The sequence below is a fragment of the Aricia agestis genome, chromosome 21 (assembly GCF_905147365.1).
Source record: "Aricia agestis chromosome 21, ilAriAges1.1, whole genome shotgun sequence".
Classification (NCBI taxonomy): Eukaryota; Metazoa; Arthropoda; class Insecta; order Lepidoptera; family Lycaenidae; genus Aricia; species Aricia agestis.
Window position 1 is genome coordinate 717,933 of NC_056426.1, and position 20,104 is coordinate 738,036.

The 20,104-nt window shown below is 39.5% G+C and overlaps 1 protein-coding gene across 5 annotated transcripts in view; it reads left to right on the top strand.

The window, feature by feature from the left end:
- LOC121737817 (protein phosphatase PP2A 55 kDa regulatory subunit) overlaps positions 1-20,104 on the top strand; it is a 57,934-nt gene that overhangs the window by 30,277 nt on the left and 7,553 nt on the right. Inside the window, exons 1-6 of one of the 5 annotated variants that reach the window (XM_042129528.1) lie at positions 2,282-2,583; positions 2,806-2,961; positions 10,276-10,430; positions 14,042-14,242; positions 16,421-16,557; positions 17,968-18,142. In XM_042129528.1, coding sequence (XP_041985462.1) covers positions 2,874-2,961; positions 10,276-10,430; positions 14,042-14,242; positions 16,421-16,557; positions 17,968-18,142 — 756 coding nt within the window. In that variant the 5' untranslated portion in view covers positions 2,282-2,583; positions 2,806-2,873. Of the gene's footprint in view, positions 1-2,281; positions 2,584-2,805; positions 2,962-5,271; positions 5,400-10,275; positions 10,431-14,041; positions 14,243-16,420; positions 16,558-17,967; positions 18,143-20,104 lie in introns of those variants that run through there. The other 4 variants (XM_042129529.1, XM_042129530.1, XM_042129527.1 and 1 more) reach the window with 4 other exon arrangements.

The window sequence follows — 20,104 nt, forward strand, 5'->3', positions numbered from 1 at the left end:
AAAACGGAAATTTGTGTCCAAACTCTAAAGCGGGCTCTACACTCGCGGCGCGATTCACGACTCACGGGCGCTACACGCCATGAGTCACGATGCGTCATAAAATAAACGGCCCTCTAGACTCGCAATCTTCGCATTTACATTCGCGCATTTGAGTAATTTAATGGACATTGAAGTCATTGTTGCTACTGCTCTTACATTATCAAAATGTCGCGGGCCAAAAAAACGACACCGGACGGGGAAAGCCTCAAAGCGCGAACGCGAAGCCGCGAAACCCTCCACACTCGCGGCTTGTGGCCTTCGCGGGCTTTCGCGCCGTGAGTGTGGAGCCCGCATAAAGTCTAAGCATGAGTCATGACCTCTGTATTAGCTTCGTGGTCATGACCCATGCACGAGTCACGACCCGACACAGGCGACAACAACGAGTTTTGGATTTTACGTAAATAATATGATATTTGTATTTTGCATCACTTATTTACTTTACAAGAACAATTAGCCAAATTACAGTAGTTGGGCATTCCTCCGGATTTGGATTATTTATTTGATTGATTCCCTGGAACATTTTTATTTCTGCATATTTTTTAAAATCAATAATCGCATATTATTCTTAAGTGAATTATAAAAATAATTATCTATTTGGGCCCTTTTTCACTTCACAATTTTAGAAGATATTTTGATTTAAATTTTTCTAACCTAGGGAATCAACAAAGCTAATAAAAAAAAAGCTTTTTCAGCTAAATAAACATGTTCAATTTAAATATAAACATGTATAAAATTGTCTACAAACTAAACTTGTTCGTTAAAACCAAATACAATGAACGGAAAATGAATTTATTTGAAATATTTTGACTTTAAGAAAAAATTTTTTTTATATATTTTACTTATTGGTGTCATTTATTTGTGTTAGTATATGAAGATAATGTAATTTATTTTAGTAAAAATAAACAGATATGTACCAATTAGGTAAATAAATGTAAAATATTTTGATTCCCTACTTAAAACACCCAGGGAATCATCAAAATGTATGTAGAGGGAATCAATAAAAAGTTAGTTTTTCCTGAGGTGTGCATGTAGGTTAAACAATAAATAGCCTAACTAAAAACCATACTCATTATCGTCGTTTACATCGTGTCTAAGCAAACCTAACTTTGGAAATGACATTGTAATTAGCGAATAGGGAATCAATTGTGTAAGGAACCAAGGTTGAGGGAATCAGATATTTTCCTTTGTAACTCGGACCATCATGATGTTTAGAAGGCTACCGAACCTCCCATTCTGCGCACCCGCAACCACGTGCTTCTTATAACTAGGGAGGTACGAGCCTCCAAGTGAAGCGTATAGGGAATCACTATGTGAGCCAGGACAAATCTTAAAATGACTTATTCTATTTATATAACGATATATACGTTTATATACAATTGTTTTATAAATATTTTGTTCATATACTCTTACGATTCAATTTCTTGAAATTAGAATTTCATCGTATTTGTGGGTTTTTTTTGGGAATTTATAGTGAATTCTGGGGACAGGACACGTCCAGGGAATAAATTTTTCGACCTTTAAATTAATTTTAATTATATTTACAATTAAGTTTTTCTACAGAACCTAAGTGGCCCAGTTAGATCACACCTTATATTACTATAAAAAAATACAAAGGTCTAAAGTCTATGGGTCTACATATGTAACTCTGCGGGTAGTTTATACGTCCGGAGTCCGGACAACTAAATTTTGCGGTTTGGAGAATCAGCCAGTTATTTAAAACAGCTGTTGGCTGTTGCAACTTTTATTAGCTGTGGCGTAGGCTGTGGCTCAACTGTGGCTAAAGCAGCATTAGTAAAAGTTACGAGAAATGATACTAGATGGCGCTCGTTTATTCAAAATTGCAATGCGCGCTCGATTGTGACTGTTTTGCAACAAGCCGCTCCATATTTTGACATTGAGAGGCTTAGGGTTACTATAGCTTAAGAAATCTACCAGTTATAGTAGAAAAAAATAAAGTAATGTGTCTACTGTGTTTAACTTTTTAATATTTATTACAAAATATTTAATGGCATTTTGTATAATTGTATTTCTGATTTAACGTTAACTTAGTAAACCAATCACAAATTTTGTATTTTTTTTTCTTTTAGTTTACTTCAACTGTTTTTCATAATTGATACGATTTAAAAATAAAAGCTACCTTTATTACGTTATTTTTATCGAAAATAATATTTTATATTTTTATATTGACGTTACTTGTGTCATAATATGGCGCGCCGCGCGATAGTAGTAATTTCAGTTTCAATATGGCAACACCGTGTTCTGCAGTAATTTATTGTGTATTTCTGAATTTTCTGAGCGCCATTGCTTTTTACCGATGAAATGATGAAATGAATCTAATCTATTTTCATCCGCAATTGTGTGTAATGTTTTAGCAAAATACTAGAGTGATCGTGTACTAAAACTATCGAACTCGCTAAAGTTTTGTGGTGGGCTTTGACATGGCCGGTAAGTGCTGACTTTAAGCGCCCGCTAGACAAGGGCGAAAACGGATCGGAATACCGCAAACTGAAATATCGAAGATGTTTTATCGGTCGAACTCCGACGGTAAATGCAATGTTCTATTAGTGTGATCTGCCCTAGTGTTTACATTCTGTGATTGTGCTAAGTGTTTGATTACTGCAAAAACTATTTACGCCAATATCACTTTGTTTTTTTATGGTTATGCTTCGAATCTAATATAAAGAAAGTTCTCGCAATGGTTTTCTGCGTTCATTTGCCCCATATAAACGTTTAAACACGTCGTACATAAATTGTTTTTGTGATCAGATGACTGGATCGTTTGTTGATCGCATGCGAAGGTCAGAGCGCCTACAGTCAACAGATTTTTGCAATTAATGCTCTCGCCGAGCCATTTTGAAGCCGGCAATATTGTAACGGTAGAGAAATACCAGGAAACCCTTTCCAAAATGAGGTTACTTACAGGTGAGCCGATTTTTGTGTGTACCCACTTATCAAACCTGTTTTTTCGTAATTGTACATTGTTAATTTGTTGTACGTTATTTAAAAATGGAATACTTCAGCATTCTTGTAGAGAATATTCGTTGGTAAACATAGTATTTCTTGTTTTTACTTAGTTTGTAACTTATCAGTAGGTTTGAAAGGACATAACCTTACAATATTGAAGTTTCTGTTACATAAATTTTTGTGTTCATATAAAAATTTAACATGCAGTATGCTGTAGTGTTAGTTAAAACGTTATGGAATGTTATATAAACATACATTTGATAAGAACATAAATATGTAGATTGATAAGGTTAGTAATTTTGGTTTGTTTGATTGCCAGACACTAACTTGATAACTTCTTATGAGCAACTAACAAACAAGTGACAAAATGTTGTGCGTAGAGAAGAGAGAAGAGTAGAAGTATGTAGTGGCATATTTACTGAGTTTAGACTCAGTAAATACACAAAAGTAACAGCTGACCCATGAAATGCTACAATAGTTGTTATTTAAAACATAGTGCTATATTCTACCTGTTTTGGACAAACATTTAAGATTAGCCAAACAACTATCATAGAACTAGCGAAAGCCAAGCTTTGTGAGGGCTCGAGTCATCACACCTTGACTGACATATAACACATATCTACATATAAATAAAATTAATTACTTTGTTAAACCACAAATGATGGTTTTTCTGTAAAGTTTAATACAAAATGTATAGGTTGTGGGATATACTGACTACAGCGGTGCCAAACTCTTCAAATAGGTGGTTTAACCACTGCTGGTTAGGAACTTATGAAGATGTTGCCTGTAATTATGTTTATTTAGAGAGTTGACGTTAATAGTGAAGAGGAAACAGACAGACCTCTCCATTTTCTCCTTTTTTTTATGAAATAAGGGGGCAAACAAGCAAACGGGTCACCTGATGGAAAGCAATTTCTGTTGCCCATGGACACTTGCAGCGTTAGAGGAGCTGCAGGTGCGTTGTCGGCCCTTTAAGAGGGAATAGGGTAATAGGGGAGGGTAGGGATGGGAAAGGAATAGGGTAGGGAAGGAATAGGGTAGGGAAGGGTAGGGGATTGGGACTCCTTGAGTTTCCTACTCTACAACAGAGCAGAAACAGGTACCTTGAGTTCTACGCATACTCGTCTGTAGAGGAAATTCACTTTAAAAAAAGCAATACAAACAAGAAAACTGGACTAGTTGCTAAGAAATTAAAAATAAATTTACTAGCCAGCATCAATCGTAATCAATTTGCATTCAACTATGCTTGTAAGGCGGAAGCATAGTATAAAAACAAACAGTTGCAATATCAATTTATTGCATCGAGAGAAAATGACAGATCAGTTGAAGGTCAATATAATGATAACAGATAGTTTTAATAGATATAAGTACTAGTTGTATATTTATAGTTTTGTGTTAATGACTTCGTTGGAGTGGTGATTGTGAGTTACGATCACTTTGGAGAATGAATAGGTTAGCTAGAATTTGTCCTTACAAATTCTAGCTAACCTATTCTCTTACTATATTGATCCCTTGATCAATATAGTATTCTCTGTAGCAAAATGGAAGCTATATAATTATTAGGAAATGTTTACTGTGAGAACAAAAACTTAAACCCATCATACACTGTACGATATTATATCTCAGGTACTACAGTATTTAAAGAGTCTACTTACTTGTACACATACTACAAACGATTAGGAGGAATAGTGGGGCGCGTCTTCGTGAATTGCACGGACTATAAATTAAAAAAGTGGAAGTTTGTTCATGTGGATGTTCTTCCTTTTTATACTTACTTAATAGACAGATGAATTTTGTTATGTTAAAAGTTTTGACCTGGGATGGAACAATGCTGTTATTTATTTTTAACTAAAATAAATCACACAATGACAGACAAGAAGACAAAGCCATATTTAACAGAAATACTTTAAATAACTTACAATGCTTTGGTTCTTTATTGAAAACAATACACTTTATAATGGCTGTCAGTTTTGATAAATAATAAATTGTTTTTAACAATAATATAGAAATAAAAAAATATAAATAAAAGTGATAATAAAATGATGAATTTATATTGTCTTATGACTGTGTTGCTGCTTTAATTAAAGTATGTGTTACCATTTATGCCTTTTATACACTTAAATAAAATAACAGAGCTTAGAATTGTAATTTGAACTCTTTTATTCCTAGCTAAGCACCATAAAGTGTATTTCAATAGTGTTGAGTTTCAGGAAACCAGTTTTACGCCACTTTTGTGCTCAGTTCTATTCAGATTTACCACTGTTTGTGTGTTTTTAAAGTAAATTATGTAATCTAAAGTAAAATGATAAGAAAAAGAGACATTTCGTGGTCCAGTCATCATATAAGCTATTGGCGCCAGGACATATTCTGTTCGCATTGGTACTCGAGATGTGATTGTACGTATTCCATATTTAATTTCATATTAAATTCAAAATAAACAAAATTAGAGATAGAAAAGATTTTAATAAGACAAACAAAATTAAGGAAGGACATGAATTACAAAAGGATTTAAAACAAAAATAAGCCTAGACAAGAATGAGAGCATGGTTGTATTGTTTTATTTTACAAATATTAAAAACCTGTTGTTTATGATAACAATTCTCTAATGATACAAATAAATATTTTATTAATATAAATAAATTATTAAATAATTAATATATAGTAACTGAAGTAAGATTTAATATAAATTACTTGTGCAAATGATACAAATAAATATTTTATTAATATTAATAAATTATTAAATAATTAATAAATAGTAACTGAAGTAAGATTTAATATAAATTACTTGTGCAAAATTACAACTTTATAAATCAAATAATTAAATAATTATAAAAGGATTTTGATTATTTTGTTTCTAAACTACACTCTAGGCCAGTGGTTCTCCAACTTTCTCGGTGGGGGAACCCCTTTTATAAAGTGACATTATTGATAGACCCCCCAAAAGGGAAAATTTTGTATAAAAAATTGTCTCATGCTGGTGTTTGATGACATTTCTAAAAACAGTCATATACCAACAGCAGAGAAAACAGTCATGTACCCTTTCAATGCCTTTGCAGAGCCCCAGGACCCCGCAGTTGTACCTTGAGAATGGCTGCTTTACACAATATTCTAGTAATGATTCTGTCAGTAATGTAATTATGTGGGAAAGCAAACCTTTATTTTCACCTGATAATAATCATTAATATTTTATGATCTTCAAAATCTATTGTTATGCTACTGTGGGAACAACTGGTTTATGTTATTTTTTACACTAAACAAAAGTAGTTTTCTTTGTTAGTTGTCAGTAAAAGATTGAATTTACGAAAGATATCTTTATCTATCGGCTATTCTATGTGTGTAAAATGCTAAGATTTCTAAAGTGGTATATAGTGTTTTATATGAAGAAAGTCAGAAATGTATACAATAGATTGTTTAGGAAAAGAGAGGATAGTCGATTTTATGGTAAGCTTGATAATTGAAAATAGTTAGGTCATAAAAAAATTAGTTTTGAATCTTTAATAAGTTGTGTGACGCATCCAAAAGGTTTTGTGTGATAGCATCCAATACATAGTTACATTTAAATAACAGCAGGTACAAAATTATTATTGCAAACTTAACCAAAAATTTACAGAAATATATTTACAACTTTAAATCACTTTGCAGCAAATGATTCCTAAAACAAACATCCTAATGTAAAGTGAAGTTTTGAAAGTCGGCTACAAAGAAACAATATTAATTGTACACCACCAATACAAAAAGTACAACAAAATTTTCGTTATACTAAGACGCAGCGCAGACGACAGATTATCCGTGATGCACTTTTTAGTCCGTGGAAATAGAATGTATGCAATTATATGCAGTAACGCACACGTCCGCGCTGCTCGTCGTGTGCGTTACTGCATAATATGCAGCATTAGGCCGTGGAAATAGAATATTATTCTATTTCCATGGACTAAATAGTGCGTCACGGATAGTCTGTCGTCTGCGATCCGCCTAAATGTTATGTAGTATTTTAAAAAAAGTATTGCATTAGTCTGTTGATTCATAATTAAATTTGAAGAAAGTCGTCAGTGTAACTGTAATTGTACAGAGATGTTTAATTGTACAGAGATGTTATTTTTTCTTTCCTTCTTTCTATTTAAGTAACCTGCCTTTGGCTTAACTGGCCAATATCATAATATGGTGTGTTCATTGTTAGTCACTTTTATGAGAGGAGTTCCACTGAACACACACCTCTTTCATTAATTTGAAACACTTATTCTTTGGTCTTGTACATACAGAATGCAGATTGCAGATGTTCAGTCTTCATTGTGATCCATTAGGAGGTGTTTTTACTTTTTAATAACCAAGTATTTTTACAATTACACTGATGTCTCACTGTTGTATTAACTATAATAAACCAGCGGTTCTCAAACTTTTTTGGTGGCGGAACCCTTTTATGTAGTGACATTTTGGACGGACTCCTAAAAATGTTGTCTTTGAATGAATTTGTCCATGCTGGTGTCTAAAGACTGTTCTAAAAACAATTTATGTATCGCGGAGCCCCCACAGGCCTTTGCCTGGGGCTCCAGGGCTCCACGGAACACACTTTGAGAATGGCTAGTATAAACCGTTGCGAGAACTAGTATGTGCTGTAGTCGTAGAGTACATTGCATTTACCCCTCTCTAATATTTTTTTCACCCTTGTTTACTAATCAAGCATCTCTTTAGAATAGACTAGTTTAAACTTAGTTTAACTTACTGTTAACGGTTAACACTTTATAAATATGGGATTGTGTTGGTTGATATTGCAATTTAGAAGTACATGCAATAGGGAATGTTACGCAAAGGTTGGAGCCACGGAGCTAATACTAAGAGGAGGTGTTGTAATCAAGTTTCCTTATGAAACGACGCGTGACAATTTGCGGGGTGAGGGGGTGTCAAGCTCCGCCCACTCCTCAATATTTCATCTATCGGCTAAAAGCAAAACTATCAACTATCTTACACTAGATGTGGTTTTGTCTTGAATATTATGGGACGTACTACGGCCCTGGATATTTTTTACGTTTCAAATAGTTATCATAGGTGACGACAGATGGCGGTTTATAAGTAATAAAATAATAAAAGCTATATAATCACGGTTTTAGCTATTAAATGTGTTTAAGACTAAGTGTATAACGGTTTTCAGTATTCAAGTATGATTATTGTAATAAACTTATGCAAAATTATACGCATTTACGTCTGTATTATCTTTCAAAAATTATACTACTTGACACCTAGTGTCAAGTAGTATAATTAACGCTGAAAGCTGAAATGTTCTAGAACTTTTATATTTAAATTACATTTTAAATTATTTCCAAATGAAATGTGATTGTATTTATATTATCAGAACGTCTGTCTGAGTGTTTTCGACATTGTAAAACACAATACTTCATCCTTTCCTTGTTAAATACGCAGAAAACACCAATTTATTGGGAGTCTCGTTACGTGTGCACCTGACAAACGCTGAAAGTGTACTGACTTAAGCCCCGCCCACAATGATGACGTCAGGACCTAGTTGAAAATCACAGTGCACAGTTGCTTAGGCCAGCTCCTCTTTGTATGAGCTCCGTGGTGGGAGCAGAGGGCGCTATTAGCACACACAGTAAATAATCTGACCAAAATACGACAATCCCCTACCCTACTCCCTTCCCTACCCTCCCCTAAGAAATTAAAGTTCATTGTCAGTATTCATCATTTCTTTGTCTTTGAATTACCCATAGCATAAAACGATTGGTCAACTTTTATAACAAAGAATATTCAAAAAGAAAAAGACCTCTGTAAAAAAAGGGATTCCTATTTTGCCAACAGAGGAGAGTGATTTAAGCTTCGAAAAATTGTACATAGATTGGTTAAAGCATACACTTTAATTTGCCGATAGCGTATATGAAATGCATAATATGGTTTTTAAATTACTCGACAAAAACCATTTTTGTTGCTTACGCCCTTTCCATTTTTTGCTACCAATAAGTATCCGTCTGATAGCGTGTCCCCACGCGCCCGAGCTTTTTTCAACATGGGGCATTTCTCCATGTATACGCTTTTCCGGCGGATCGGGGATTCGGCCGACGGCCGGGGTTTGTGGGACTCCCCTGGTGTACGGCCTACGCAGTCTCCACTAAAACCCCATGGTGCCCCACTACTCGCTTTAGACAGTTGGCGGGTACGATAAAATCTACCAGCCTGCCATTTGTACGTAGTAATATTCATTTTTCCTATCTCTATATATGAGAGATCCTTACATCGTCGGCATAAAGGTTATATTAGTACAGCAGAATGTGGTTTATTCTGTCAATGAGATGGAATCCAGAGTTTTCCATTGACACCATAACGGCGCTAGAAATGACCCTGCGCTAGCCTCGCAAGTCGCATGCTACTAATTAGTAATCACTATGTTATAACGTACTACATGTCGCCTGTAACTCCGCTAAAACTAGTTTATCGCGCGGGAACCGTACATTTAACCGGGATAAAGAGTGTCCTATTCCCTTTCCCGCCTTTTAAAGATTCTACGGTTTATGTCCGTCTGTCTTATTTCTTTAGGTAACAGAGGACATAATATTAGTATTAGGGGCCAATCTGCATGGCCGCGCCATGCCGACTGTATGTGCGCCACAGACTCAATCGCACAAAAAGTGTGCCGTCTGCGATCTCCCTTAGTATTTTCCTGCATAAAGAGTATCCTATGTCCTTTCCCGGGACTCGAAACTATCCCCATACCAAACAGTAAAACTGGTTAATCGATTTGGGCGGTTTTAATCTAGTTCTAGTTGACTTATTTAAGGGCCCTTTTCTGTCATCCGCCCGCACGCGGATCCTGATCCGCATGCAAGTTTCCCGCATCGTGTCGTTTCACAGATCATAGATCCTACCATGCGGGCAACACGCGTGCAGCTAGGAGCATGCGGACCAGTAGACATACTACGAAACTGTTTTGAGACTCAAACAATCGGACGAGAATGCCGCGTCCTGCTCTAACAACGTCATTTCACGTTTGTTACTTTCGAAAAAGGGCGCGGTCACGAAACGGTTTTGAGACTCAAACAATCGTACGAGACTGTTGCGTCCTACTGTAACAAACGTCAAATGACGTTGTTAGAGCAGGACGTGGCATTCTCGTCCGATTGTTTGAGTCTCAAAACCGTTTCGTGGTATGGGCCCAGTTTGATGGTACAAGGCCAGATTCGCGCGCGATAATACGCATGACAGGAAAAGAAAATATTTTTTCCTTCCTTCTCCATGTCTGGGCTGTGTCTGACGATGATGGTGTTGCAGGCAATGGTGGCGAGACGACGTGGTGTTTCAGCCAGGTGAAGGGCACCCTCGAAGACGACGTCACCGAGGCCGACCTCATCTCGTGCGTGGAGTTCAACCACGACGGCGAGCTGCTCGCCACCGGCGACAAGGGCGGCCGCGTCGTCATCTTCCAGGTGAGAAAGAGAGGAAGGAGAGAGAAAGGGAGGATGGGAGGGATGGAGAAATAATAATATCTATAATATAATAAGTCATCAGTAAGAAGACATCCCTCCACATGAGGGTCGAGCGTCTGCAGTCTCGCCACAAGGTCAACTTCAGTTCCTTTGTGGTGAGAGTACCGACGCATCTTCTCCCGACCTTTGAAGCGGAGGAATTCTGGCCGACTGATGTGGTTTACCGAAGGTTCCGGGGGAGACTCCGGAATGAAGCGCGCGTCACGTCGCCGTTAATTTGTGATAATGTGTAGTTGTTAAGTTTATATAAGTTTTAACCCCCGACAAAAAAGAGGGGTGTTATAAGTTTGACGTGTCTTTCTGTCTGTTTGTCTGTGTGTGTATCTGTCCGTGGCATCGTAGCATCCAAACGGATGGACCGATTTTGATCTAGTTTTTTTTGTTTGAAAGCTGACATGATCGAGAGTGTTCTTAGCTATAGTTCATCATCATCAGCCTGCTCAGTGCTGGACAATCAGGGTTTATCTGGTTCATGAAAGAGCGTTAGCAACTTGTAGTCGTTTGATGGGTTTTATATTTCATTCTAGTTCGTGACAATTGTGCATATACAATATACGTATACACATAATAATGGAAAGTTGACCTGGTGCTGCAGCATCACCTGGTAATCAATAGAATAACCAATTCCTCGCCAACTTAGAGCAGAGGCTTCGTGTTTGGGCTCATTTTAATTGCGACAACCAGTAAGAAGTAGATAAAGTATAAACAGTAAATATTTACATGCTGCTGCTGCAGCATCACCTGGATTCTATAGGAACCGAGCTTCTTATGAACCCAAAGTGGAGGTTTCATGTTTGGGTTCATATTAACGGCCTCATCGAAAAGGACATTGATAGATGGTAATCATGAGAATATGATTCTGTTGATAGGAATTATTCTGCACTATAACCAACACAAGTTTAAAAAGTATGAAATAAAATTAAATTAAGAAATTTAAAAAAAACCCTCGCCAAAACAACTTTAAAAAGTAATGAAATAATATTTACTGCCTTTAAGTTCAAATAATTCCTAACTTGTGTAAAGTAATATTTTAGTCCATAATTGTTGTCAAGGTGTGTCGGGGGACCGCTAATGTAGATGTTTAATTTCACTTAACAAGTTTAAGGATCAATTTACAGCGATCTGAATCGAGATAGGTAATCAGCGACTTGGCGGTTGTAGGTTGTAGTTTACTTGGCGGTCCCCCGACACACCGTGACAACAAGTATGGACTAAAATATTACTTTACACAAGTGAGGAATTATTTGAACTTAAAGGCAGTAAATATTATTTCATTACTTTTTAAAGTTGTTTTGGCGGGGGTTTTTTTAAATTTCTTAATTTAATTTTATTATGTATGTTAGTCATTAAGGTATATATTGTATGGGCCTACGTAGCCTGATTTAAATAAATAAATAAATATCTATGGACGCTTCACACCACGTAAGTACTTGAAGGACTTGTGTTACGGGTACCAGACAACGGAAATATGTTTAATACTTTTATACTATACATAATATATTTAAGATTTTTATTATATTATTATACACATATTTAATTCACATCCATGATCCAGGAACCTTCAAAACTTTTTTGTTCCCTCGGCGGGATTCGAACCGGCTTGAGCTACCAACAGCCCACCAACTGAGCCACAGAGGTCGTCAAAAATGGGGACAATGAGAGAGAGATTGGGAAGAAGGGAGAGAAACACGCCCTTCATTTCATCCTTGAGGGGTTTCTTTCTACATGAGAGGAGGCAGTGACAGACAACAAAGGAAGTCCGTCATTTTGTCTTTAACATCTGTCAGTGTTTGTATTCTGGCGCATGATAGAAATTTGTCTACTGTCTCTATCTGGGGACAGAATTACAGATTTCCGTTATCAATCTGTCGTTTTGTCTATACTAGTTCCATAGAAAGAAACTTATCTAAAAATATGTAGCCAGTAGGTCAAAAAAATTGTCTTGATTAATAGAGTAAGACCCAATTTCACCAACCTCTGTTTGTTAAATCCTAACAAGGCATTACTTAACGGACCTTGGAAAATTAAACAGACTGTTAAAATACTTATGTCCCACAGTAAAAATTTAACAGCGGATTAGTAAATACAACGTTAAGTAAACAACGAGTTCGTTAAAACATTCAATTCGTTCGTTCTTGTTATAAGGCGACGAAATTGCAATGTGCAAGTTTAACGGACCTCCCCAGCAGGAATTAAAATTTAACACCGTGTTAGGCGATTTGACATGACATTAGCGTATGGTGGAACGCTCGATAGCTCTAACAGGCCGTTAACTGATTTAACAAGCCGTTATTTATTTAACATTGCTTGATGAAACTGGGTCTAAAGCTATTTAGCCTATATACAACATTTACGCTATGTATTCTAAATGAGGTAGATCATATACCATTTTCAATTAACGCTAACATGCGCTCGAGCCCCCGGTCTCAATCGACCGACGTTAATCATCATCAGATGCAGTGTTTACAATGTCAACGAGGACATTAATCAATAGATAAATATCTGGGGCGTCTAGGTAGTGACGCGACTATATGGGTCGACGTATGTAAACATTACACAGGATAAATAAATCTGCTTCGATTGAAGTCAAAACAGTGTCTCGGACAAAATAAGAAGTTAAGAATTTTATGTTTCCTTAGATGAGTCACTTAACCCATCAATCCCCAAGCGGCACCCGGCTGTCGCATAACAATTGAAAATCTATTGTCTGCGATTCCCACGATCGAGGTTTTAAAGTTAATCGTGGATTTACATAGTTTTGTGCATGGGCGCACCCAGGTTCTGGGCCAGTATAAATATTGTATTGCGTACAAATGGCAAAAATTCGTTTTCTTAATTTTTAATTTTTATAGATAAAAAGTACTAGATAATATACTTAATAGGGACGTCAACATGATCCAGGGGGCGGCTGCCCCCCCCCCCCCCCCCCTCCCTGCCTCCCCTGCCCCCCTCGGTACGCCCATGGTTTTGTGGATTACAAAAATCGGCCAAGTGCCAGTTGGACTCGCGCATTAAGAGTTCCGTACCACTATAGAGCGAAAGTTGGCAAAACCATTATTTTTGACAAACCATTAAACACAACTCAGACTGTTGAAATGTTTTAAATTAAGGACCTATACTCTAAGATTTGTCTATTTGTTGAGACTTAAAACAGTTTTATTTTGAATTGAAAAGTTTTTTGATTTGTCATTCAGTCATAATACCACATTTACCACTACATCCTACGAAAAACTAATAACTCAGGAAACGTAACTCCACACTATTACCGTTTTAAATGTGATTCCTTTCGAACTGTCATGTAATATCAGCCAACTACCGCTCAAGGCCATCTAAATATTGCAAATGTATTGAAATATGTACCTAACACATTTTTGACAAGTATTGTGAAGCATGTTTTTTGACGGAGTTACTTTTCCTTAGTTTTTATTATTCGTAGACTACATCACATTCATATTCATATCATAAAGTATAAACTCCACAACATAATAAGTTCCAATGCAAATAAAACTCCACAATACAATAAACTAATATCAACTATCATCACTTTCCAGAGAGACCCAGCGTCCAAGCAATGCGTGCCCAAGAAGGGGGAGTACAACGTGTACTCCACGTTCCAGTCCCACGAGCCAGAGTTCGACTACCTCAAGTCACTCGAGATTGAGGAGAAGATCAATAAAATACGCTGGCTGAGACGCAAGAACCCAGCACACTTCCTCCTGTCTACGAACGATAAGACCATCAAGTTATGGAAGGTTGGTTGTACATGTCTTCATTATCATAGTATCTTTTTGACGCCTCCGTGGTCTAGTGGTTTAGAGCGTGGCTCCCGACTTGGAGGTCGTGGGTTCGATTCCCGCGTTGGAAACATGTTATTTCCAAGTTTGGTTAGGACAGTGCAGGCTGATCACCTGATTGTCTGACAAGTAAGATGATCCATGCGTCGGATGGGCATGTGAAAAGTCGGTCCTGCGCCTGATCTCTCGCCAGTCGTGTCGGTCGCCCGTCACACTGGGTTCTAAGAGTGAAAGAATAGAGAGTGCTCTTGTGTACTGCGCACACACTTGGGCACTATAAAATTACTCCTGCGTAACAGGCCTGATTTCAATGAAACCGGCCACCATCACCGAAACCAGTGTGGGGAGTATTATTATATCATAGTATCTGCATACCACATTTCGTCAAAATCAGTTCAGCGGATTGGCTTTGAAGAGGTAACAGATAGACAGGCAGACGGTTCCACGAAATAGAGGAGATCAACAATATCCGCCGGCTGAGACACAAGAACCCCATGATGATGTTTACGTTCCGGGCGTCTGTAGGCATTTCTTTGTAAGAAACAGCTAAGACGAAAATATACTGTAGAATGTAGATATTATTTATTTATTAGGTCTACCTTCAGATCCGCATCATTATAACTTGTTGTGAGATAAATATACAATGTTATCTCATATAGTTTTATTTGCAAGAATATTTACAGAGTGAAATCAAATCTATCAAAGTCATATTCATAGATAATGTAAAATATATGTCATAACTCATAACTTATACGAAAACATTGTGTAACTAAGAGCCCTTTTCTTGTCATGCGAATTACTACCCGCGTGCGGATCCAGTTGCGATGCGCATGGGCGTAGCCAGCCTTGGGCTCAGGTGGGGCAGCAGTCAAAATAAACAATTATAGCCTGTCAAGAAAGTGAAGAAATTAAAAAGTGGCAACATCGTAGTTTTATACGTGGGAGTGCCATGCTACGGCACGAATGGGCCGGCTCGACCGGAGAAATACCACGTTCTCACAGAAAACCGGCGTGAAACACCGCTTACGCTGTGTTTCGCCGAGTGAGTGAGTTTACCGGAGGCCCGATCCCCTACCCTATTCCCTTCCCTCCCCTATTTCCTTCCCTACCCTCCCCTATTCCCTTCCCTAAACTCCCCTATTCCCTTCCCTTCCCTTCCCATCTCTACCCTCCCCTATTACCCTATTCCCTCTTAAAAGGCCGGCAACGCAACTGCAGCTCTTCTGATGCTGCGAGTGTCCATGGGCGACGGAAGTTGCTTTCCATCAGGTGACCCGTTTGCTCGCTTGCCCCCTTATTTCATAAAAAAAAAAAAAGTGTCATCCCTTTTTTCTTAGATTGATTTGAAAGGGATGACACTACGCTACGCTGCGATGCGCGCGTAAATCGTGCGGACTATTTGTTTTGATCGCACTTTTTTTTCCTGTCCACTATTTTTTTGTGTAACTTTCTTACGGATATTATGATTGTAGTTAGTCGAAAAAAAATTTTTTTTTGTTCAGTTAGGCGCTTGCCCCAGTGTGGCTACGCCCAGCCCATGGTGATGCGGGCACTGACCTCCATTATACAAGTACGCTGTACTTACTACCCTATACTACCCTATATACCCTTTGATACCCTTTGAAATTACAGCTATTTTTTGTGCCTATTTGAAGCGGAATCAGCGCCTCCAATGCGGGGGAAGAGAACTAAATCTGACGTAACTTGCAAATGGCCGCTTAATCGTTATTGGTTGTCATCACTAGTATTAGTTCCAAGTACTCCCACTACTGCTATCAGCGCCAATATGGCGACTTTCAAACGTCATTTTTACGTCAAATTTAGTTCTCTTCTCCCGCATTGGGGGCGCTGATTTCGCTTCAAATAGGCACAAAAAGCAAGTGGGTACCATATGTCCAGCGTACTTGTATAATGGAGGTCAGTGGATGCGGGTGACAAACTGACATAGCTCCTGGCCACGCGAGTGTTGCCCGTATGACAGGACAACTTCCATGCAGACCAGAACCGCGCGCGGGCGTTGAGGCGTATGACAGAAAAAGCGGCCTTATTGTGTGTCATTTTTTATGAGTAAGAGGATGTGTATAATACAGCTGCATTATAACTCATCATCTAAATAGTATACAATTAATGTTCCAGGTGTCAGAACGGGACAAGCGCGTGACGGGTTACAACACGCGCGACGAGGGCGGGCGCGCGCGCGAGCCGCAGCGCCTCACCCAGCTGCGCGTGCCCACCGTACGCCCCGCGGACCTCGTCGTCGAGGCGTCGCCGAGGTACTACCACAGGACCTGCGGCCCATATACAGGACCTAGGCCCCTTAGACGGGCCCTAAGGCCCTTATACTGGACCTAATCCCCTTATGCAGGACCTAAGCCTCTTATACAAGACCTTAGGCTATTATATAGGATCAAAGACAAGATACCGGAGCTAAGGCCGTAATACAGGTCCTAAGACCATTGTACAGGACCTAAGTCCCTCATATAGGACCTAAGGGCCTTATGCAGGACTAAGGGCTAAGTCCCTTATGCAGGACCTAAGCCCCTTATACAGTACCAAAGGCACTTATACCGGACCTAAGGCCGTTATACAGGTCCTAAGACCCTTGTACAGGATCTAAGCCCCTTATACAGGATCTAAGGCCTTTATACAGGACCAAAGGCACTTATAACGGACCTAAGGCTGTTATACAGGTCCTAAGACTCTTGTACAGGACCTAAGGCAGTTATACAAGCACTGATAAAGCCCACAAGGACCTTATCACACTAGCAGGCTGGCGAAGCGATTGCGTTGCGGCTGCACTGCGGACGCACGCTAGAATGTGCGCCGCGTAACCGCTCGCTAACCGCCAGCTAGATAACACACTTCAAAGTAATGTCAATGACATGATCTGCTGCGGGACTGCATGGTGCATGGTGGATCAACACAATGTGAGAAAACTAGAAATATTGCTATCGAGCTTCTATGGCGTAATTGTGGAAACGGGATATAATTGATTAACGCCTCTAGTCCACCGACGCTGCGAACTGCGAAACAGCGGCGAACCGATTTGTTGTTTCTCATTCGCCACACGACAGTGCGTTATATTGCATCTCGCTCTATTATAGTTTCGCAGATATTTCGCAGTTCGCAGCGTCGGTGGACTAGAGGCGTAAGTGAAAGAAAAGTGCGAAAGCATAGCATTTTTTATCAACTTATGCAAGTATAATTAGCATACGACTAATCGCACGCGCGCAAACGACGTGCCGAAGTCTGCCGAACTGAAACGACGTTAGAGGCAACCCGATAACGGGTTTATTTCCGTTACGGAATTTCTTGGTTCGCTCGCTGCACTCAAACCCCTTAAAAAGTAGTAGTTGAATTTGTACATACTCTACGGCCGTTCTATACTACAGCTAAAACACATTTTCGTCTTCTGAACACCTGCGATTAACAGAAATGGCAGGCACTCGCTAATATGGTATTTGCCCGTCAACATCACGATCATAATATTTGTCTCATGATTGTGAACGCTAAAGTGTTGAGCACACAATGAATGATAATTAAATGAGCAGCTACTAATCTTAAGTCAGGGGTCCACAAACTTTTCAACATTAAATAATGACCTATACTGCCTATAGATAAATCCAGGGCTGCCCTGGTTATTTATTTAGATTTATAGTAATCATACCATTTGTATATTCCAGACGCATATTCGCCAACGCGCACACGTACCACATAAACTCCATATCGTTGAACTCGGACCAGGAGACGTACCTGTCCGCGGACGATCTGCGCGTCAACCTGTGGCACCTCGAGATCACCGACCAGAGCTTCAACATAGTTGACATTAAGCCGGCTAACATGGAGGAGCTTACTGAGGTGAGTGGCACCGGTGACCGACCTTAGGATAATACTGTGGGATAAATGCGTGGAGGCCGCAAAGGAAGATCTTCCGACCGAGCGAGGTGGTATGCCCGGTCAGGCCGGAGCCCACGTGATACATTTCAGCTGTCGTATATATACCGACGCACTTAGAAAAGTTCGATAGCGCGATGCGCGAATGTTAGGCGAATTGTGGGTACCGCCACAATACTACTGAGGTTCCAGTCTCGAAGTCAGCGGGCAGCGGGGCGAGAGCGGCGCGGTGCGTTCCAATGTATAGATTTTTTTAATGAAATAAGGGGCAAACGAGCAAACGGGTCACCTGATGGAAAGCAACTTCCGTCGCACATGGACACTCGCAGCATCACAAGAGCTGCAGGTGCGTTGCCGGTCTTTTAAGAGGGAATAGGGTAATAGGGGAGAGTAGGGATGGGAAGGGAAGGGAATAGGGGAGGGTAGGGAAGGGAATAGGGTAGGGGATCGGGCCTCCGGTAAACTCACTCACTCGACGAAACACAGCGCAAGCGCTGTTTCACGCCGGTTTTCTGTGAGAACGTGGTATTTCTCCGGTCGTGCCGGCCCATTCGTGCCGAAGCATGGCTCTCCCATATAAATGATTTATCTTTGGTGCACTCGACAACACCTCTATCATGTGTATTTAGTCAAGTTTTCAGGGGAGACGCTCATTCAGACACTATACAAACGCAATTCCATTAACAGCACTAATAAAAATATCTGAGAGGAGTGAGGGGGTCACTCCGTTTTCTCCCCGCTGTCGCCCGAGACGATCGCGCGTTTGCATCGCTACAAAAAGTCGCCGTGTGCTACGGCCCGTACAGCAATAATGTACATTGTACAGTGCTCCCAAATTGATAATGCGCATAGAAATTTTCGTAATTTTTCGGCAGCGATCGTATTTCCCGAGCGTCGGAACTCGAAAGACGCCGCTGCAAGCGCTGTTTTAAAATTAACTTTAAGAAAAACAGCGCTTTGCAGCGACGTAGGGGCGCCTGACGTTGCTTGGACGTTACCATGGTAACGCCGCGATGGCTTCCCGGTGAGTTATAGCACTTATTGAAGGACCGGCGACAGCGGACAGCCCATAAAGTTATATACCTAGCGGAATAGAGCAACAATCTCGAGCTGTCAAACGAAACCGAAATTGGTTTCATCTGTGTGTAAAAATATGTGTATTGTCTGTCAAGAAAGTGAAGGAATTAAAAAGTGGCAACATCGTCGTGTCATCCCTTTCAAATTAATCTAAGAAAAAAGGGATGACACTACGATGTTGCCACTTTTTAATTTCTTCACTTTCTTGACAGACTGTACGTATACACTTACACAAGCATGATTGAACATGATTTCTATGAGATTAAATTGTAAACGTGCGGCACGTGCCGACTGTACGTCAAAAAAAGAGTGCTGCTGTCATGTATCACACGTCTCTTTTTACCACGCAGTGTTACTGATAGTGACATCTCTCTTGCTCAGACCTTTGTTTCTCTATTCCGCTAGGTATATTAACTTTATGGGACAGCCACCGGCTATATGACATTTACTTCTATTTCCTTTGAACAAGGTGCAAAATGCAAGTGCATTGTTTCGGGCTCTCACGTTTATAGATTCGGGTGTTTTCGTGACTACCACAGTTAGCGAAGATTTGCATGCGCATTAATAATTTGGGAGTACTGTAGTTGTCAGTTCGAAGTACCAAAATCTTTTAACGTTGTTAGTGGCGGCCGAAAAGGAAGATCTTCCAACCGAGAGAGATAGCATGCTCGGTCAGGCCGAAGCCCACTGACGTCATCTCAGACGTTGTATATATCTTGCCGTTCTCCGAAACTTCGATAGCGCGATGCAGGATTGTTAGGCGAATTGTGGGTACCGCCACAATCTAAACGTCAACTTGAATTAGGGCCTGTTTCACCACTTTCTGATAAAGTGCCTAATAGGCTTTCA